General features: G+C 50.6%; 1 protein-coding gene across 1 annotated transcript; it reads right to left on the reverse strand.

Moving 5' to 3' along the window:
* Positions 1 to 1875: 1875 nt before the first annotated feature.
* LOC127921464 (lysine-specific demethylase 4C-like) lies at positions 1876 to 5511 on the reverse strand. The gene is made up of 5 exons (XM_052505111.1): positions 5416 to 5511; positions 4594 to 4787; positions 3065 to 3114; positions 2710 to 2813; positions 1876 to 1911 (listed from the first exon to the last, which is right to left on the reverse strand). The coding sequence occupies exons 2-5, from the start codon at positions 4677 to 4679 to the stop codon at positions 1876 to 1878; spliced, it is 276 nt and encodes a 91-aa protein (XP_052361071.1). The 5' UTR covers positions 4680 to 4787; positions 5416 to 5511.
* Positions 5512 to 5517: the final 6 nt, after the last annotated feature.

Genomic DNA, 5517 nt, shown 5'->3' on the forward strand with positions numbered 1-5517 from the left:
CTGGAGAGAGAGGGGGTTAATGAGGACAAAACTCTCCTGCCTCCTGGGTGATCTGGAGAGAGAGGGGGGTTAATGAGGACAAAACTCTCCTGCCTCCTGGGTGATCTGGAGAGAGAGAGGGGAGTTAATGAGGACAAAACTCTCCTGCCTCCTGGGTGATCTGGAGAGAGGGGGGAGTTAATGAGGACAAAACTCTCCTGCCTCCTGGGTGATCTGGAGAGAGGGGGAGTTAATGAGGACAAAACTCTCCTGCCTCCTGGGTGATCTGGAGAGAGAGGGGGGAGTTAATGAGGACAAAACTCTCCTGCCTCCTGGGTGATCTGGAGAGAGAGGGGAGTTAATGAGGACAAAACTCTCCTGCCTCCTGGGTGATCTGGAGAGAGGGGGAGTTAATGAGGACAAAACTCTCCTGCCTCCTGGGTGATCTGGAGAGAGAGGGGGGTTAATGAGGACAAAACTCTCCTGCCTCCTGGGTGATCTGGAGAGAGAGGGGGTTAATGAGGACAAAACTCTCCTGCCTCCTGGGTGATCTGGAGAGAGAGGGGGAGTTAATGAGGACAAAACTCTCCTGCCTCCTGGGTGATCTGGAGAGAGGGGGGAGTTAATGAGGACAAAACTCTCCTGCCTCCTGGGTGATCTGGAGAGAGAGGGGAGTTAATGAGGACAAAACTCTCCTGCCTCCTGGGTGATCTGGAGAGAGAGGGGGGAGTTAATGAGGACAAAACTCTCCTGCCTCCTGGGTGATCTGGAGAGAGAGGGGGTTAATGAGGACAAAACTCTCCTGCCTCCTGGGTGATCTGGAGAGAGAGGGGGTTAATGAGGACAAAACTCTCCTGCCTCCTGGGTGATCTGGAGAGAGAGGGGAGTTAATGAGGACAAAACTCTCCTGCCTCCTGGGTGATCTGGAGAGAGAGGGGGGAGTTAATGAGGACAAAACTCTCCTGCCTCCTGGGTGATCTGGAGAGAGAGGGGGAGTTAATGAGGACAAAACTCTCCTGCCTCCTGGGTGATCTGGAGAGAGAGGGGGGTTAATGAGGACAAAACTCTCCTGCCTCCTGGGTGATCTGGAGAGAGAGGGGGGTTAATGAGGACAAAACTCTCCTGCCTCCTGGGTGATCTGGAGAGAGAGGGGGGTTAATGAGGACAAAACTCTCCTGCCTCCTGGGTGATCTGGAGAGAGGGGGGAGTTAATGAGGACAAAACTCTCCTGCCTCCTGGGTGATCTGGAGAGAGAGGGGGAGTTAATGAGGACAAAACTCTCCTGCCTCCTGGGTGATCTGGAGAGAGGGGGAGTTAATGAGGACAAAACTCTCCTGCCTCCTGGGTGATCTGGAGAGAGGGGGGTTAATGAGGACAAAACTCTCCTGCCTCCTGGGTGATCTGGAGAGAGAGGGGGGTTAATGAGGACAAAACTCTCCTGCCTCCTGGGTGATCTGGAGAGAGAGGGGGGTTAATGAGGACAAAACTCTCCTGCCTCCTGGGTGATCTGGAGAGAGAGGGGGGGTTAATGAGGACAAAACTCTCCTGCCTCCTGGGTGATCTGGAGAGAGAGGGGGGTTAATGAGGACAAAACTCTCCTGCCTCCTGGGTGATCTGGAGAGAGAGGGGGGTTAATGAGGACAAAACTCTCCTGCCTCCTGGGTGATCTGGAGAGAGAGGGGGGTTAATGAGGACAAAACTCTCCTGCCTCCTGGGTGATCTGGAGAGAGAGGGGGGTTAATGAGGACAAAACTCTCCTGCCTCCTGGGTGATCTGGAGAGAGAGAGGGGGTTAATGAGGACAAAACTCTCCTGCCTCCTGGGTGATCTGGAGAGAGAGGGGGGTTAATGAGGACAAAACTCTCCTGCCTCCTGGGTGATCTGGAGAGAGAGGGGGTTAATGAGGACAAAACTCTCCTGCCTCCTGGGTGATCTGGAGAGAGAGAGGGGGGGGGAGTTAATGAGGACAAAACTCTCCTTATACACAACCTCTCTCCTAATGACGACCAGGTTAGGGTTAGGTATCTCAGCAGTAAACTATATACAACCAGTCAATACATAAAGACAATCAACTAAAGTGAAGAGCTGTTGTAATGTTGGTACAGATGACTAGAAGGCAGGTTGGTGATAGTGTAGAAGTGTGTTCTAACACTATGTTGTAGCGACAGAGAAGATGAAAGGCTTTTAAAAAGTGACAGTTGAGATGAAAGGGTTTTAAAAAGTGACAGTTGAGATGAAAGGGTTTTAAAAAGTGACAGTTGAGATGAAAGGGTTTTAAAAAGTGACAGTTGAGATGAAAGGGTTTTAAAAAGTGACAGTTGAGATGAAAGGGTTTTAAAAAGTGACAGTTGAGATGAAAGGGTTTTAAAAAGTGACAGTTGAGATGAAAGGGTTTTAAAAAGTGACAGTTGAGACGAAAGGCTTTTAAAAAGTGACAGTTGAGACGAAAGGGTTTTAAAAAGTGACAGTTGAGATGAAAGGGTTTTAAAAAGTGGCAGTTGAGATCGAAAGGCTTTTAAAAAGTGACAGTTGAGATGAAAGGGTTTTAAAAAGTGGCAGTTGAGATGAAAGGGTTTTAAAAAGTGACAGTTGAGATGAAAGGGTTTTAAAAAGTGACAGTTGAGATGAAAGGCTTTAAAAAGTGACAGTTGAGATGAAAGGCTTTTAAAAAGTGACAGTTGAGATGAAAGGGTTTTAAAAAGTGACAGTTGAGACAGTCAGTTTGTCTCACCTTGTCGAAGGGGATGCTGTACTTCTTCAGGATAGAAGGGGAGATCAGGGTCATCTTGTGACGGAGAAAAGCCTCACACCCTTTAAACCCATTGGGGAAGAAACCTGGAACACACACACACACACACACACACACACACACACACACACACACAACGTGGAGAGACTGTCAGATAGATTGACAGAGTCAACACAGTGCTTTTGGGTACAAGAATTTAGGTCTATCCTCCTAAGACCGCGTTTAGACAGGCAGCCCAGTTATTGTCAAAAGACCAGAATTGGGCTGCCTGTCTAAACGCTGCCTAAGTGTTCTACTATTTAAAACTTAATATTTCATCTAGTTAAACTAATATTACCTGTAGCCAGTCTCTCCAGTCTCTTCCCATGCTCAGGGGGGATGGCATACCTGTAGACAGAGACAATGTTTGTCAGGTTAACACAGAAGGTGAACAGTAAACTAGTGTTTGGGTAGGTGTTATGTATGAGACACACTGTTTAGATGTGTCATCCTCTACACTGACAATACTGGCCCCTAGTGGTGAGCCTTGGAATTCTACCTATTCTAAAGTTCCTGACATGGAACTCTGTAGAACTCTGTAGAACTCTGTAGAACTCTGTAGAACTCTGTAGAACTCTGTAGAACTCTGTAGAACTCTGTAGAACTCTGTAGAACTCTGTAGAACTCTGTAGAACTGCCTCTGGGTTCTTAGGCATTCCATTACACCCACACCTCTTCTCCCATCAGAAGCCCCATATTAAACTATCAGTCTGAGGTAAGGGTGTGTGTATGTGAGTGTAAGGGGAGAGGGAGGACTGCCCCAGGGGTGGGAGAGGTGAGGGGTGAGGAGGGGTTGAGAGAAGAGCTTTTTGGTGGTCCTCCTCCAGGGAAATGTGTCTAAGTGGGGAGAGGTGAGAACCATGTGTGTGTTGCAGGGCTTCCTGCTCTAATGAACAGCAGTATACCTCCAGGGGAAGAGAGGAGATGAGGGAGAGAGAGAGGGAGAGAGGAGAGAGGGGAGGGAGAGATGGAAGGAGAGAGGAGGAGGTGGAAGAGGGAGAGAGGGGAGGTGGAAAGAGGGAGAGAGGGAGGTGGAAAGAGGGAGGTGGAAAGGAGAGAGGGAGGTGGAAGAGGGAGAGAGGGAGGTGGAAAAAGGGAGGTGGAAGAAGAGGGAGGTGGAAAGAGGGAGGTGGAAAGGGAGAGAGGGAGGTGGAAAGAGGGAGAGAGGAGAGTGGAAAGAGGAGAGAGGGAGGTGGAAAGAGGGAGAGAGGGAGGTGGAGAGAGAGAGGGAGGGAGAGAGGAGGTGGAAAGAGGAGGAGGTGGAAAGGGAGAGAGGGAGGAAAGAGGGAGGTGGGAAAAGAGGGAGAGAGGGAGGTGGAAAGGAGGAAGGGAGAGAGGGAGGTGGAGAGAGGGAGGTGGAGAGAGAGGGAGGAGAGAGGAGGTGGAAAGAGGGAGGTGGAAAGAGGAGAGAGGGAGGTGGAAAGAGAGGAGGAGAGGAGAGGTGGAAGAGGGAGAGGAGAGGGAGGTGAAGGAGGAGGAGAGAGGGAGAGAGGAGGTAGAAGGTGGAGAGAGGGAGGAAGAGGGAGAGAGGGAGGTGGAAGAGAGGTAGAAAGAGAGGAGAGGTGGAAAGAGGGAGAGAGGGAGATGGAAAGAGGGAGAGAGGGAGGTGGAAAGGGAGAGAGGGAGGTGGAAAGAGGGAGAGAGGGAGGTGGAAAGAGGGAGAGAGGGAGGTGGAAAGAGGGAGAGAGGGAGGTGGAAAGAGGGAGAGACTTACGAGGGAGGAATAAAGAAGTAATCCCCTCTCCCTTCCTACCCATCTCTCCCTATAACCCCACCTCTCAGTTTGCCTGAGACACACCATGCTAGTAAATAACAGTATCCCCCTACCAGGACTTGGGCTCTCCAAAGTGCAGGTAGTTGATGCTATAAAGGTCCATGTCTTCAGTGTGCCAGGAGAAGCTGGTCTTCCACATGCCGAAGTACAGGTAGGGTGTGTTCACCCCCTGGATAGAAACACCACAGTCCTCTTCTATCACATCCAGGATGGAGTTGAGGTGGCCGATGTTCCACTCCTCTATACCCTACAAGAGAGAGGAGGAGAGAATTAGATGAAAGACAGAAGGGAGAGAGGAGGAGGAGGGAGTAGAGAGGAGAGAGAGGAGGAGAGAGAGAGAGAGGAGAGAGAGGGGGAAGGGGGAGTAGAGAGGAGAGAGAGGGGGAGGGGGGAGTAGAGAGGAGAGAGAGGAGAGAGAGGGGTAGAGAGGAGAGAATTAGATGAAAGACAGAAGGGAGAGAGGAGGAGGGGGGAGAGAAGGAGAGGGGGTAGAGAGGAGAGAGAGGGGTAGAGAGGAGAGAGAGGAGGAGAGGGGGGAGAGAGGGAATTAGAGGAGAGACAAAAGGGAGAGAGGAGAGGGTGGGAGAGAGGAGGAGAGGGGAGGAATTAGATGAGACAGAAGGGAGAGAGGAGGCGAGAGGAGGAGAGAAGAGGAGAGAGATTCGATGAGACAGAAGGGAGAGAAACAACAAGATAGAGTTGAGGTGTCAGATATTCCCCTCCTCTATACTTCACTCTGCACCAGGACAGAGGAGAGGTTGGGATGACTAGAAAGGGATATACCGGGAGTGAAATGACAGAGATCCTGATGATCGGTGATGAGTGACAGAGAGAGGAGAGAGAGACTGATATTCTATGAGTCCTGAGACATCTACCTCGTCATAGAGGCTCCCGGGGACGTCAGCTCCATATATGGGAGATACGAAGGTCAGGTTCTTCCAGTACTTCCTCTCCAGGTCCTCATAGTTCAGGTAGCG

Source organism: Oncorhynchus keta, unplaced genomic scaffold (genome assembly GCF_023373465.1).
Source record: "Oncorhynchus keta strain PuntledgeMale-10-30-2019 unplaced genomic scaffold, Oket_V2 Un_contig_22456_pilon_pilon, whole genome shotgun sequence".
In the NCBI taxonomy this organism is placed as follows: domain Eukaryota; kingdom Metazoa; phylum Chordata; class Actinopteri; order Salmoniformes; family Salmonidae; genus Oncorhynchus; species Oncorhynchus keta.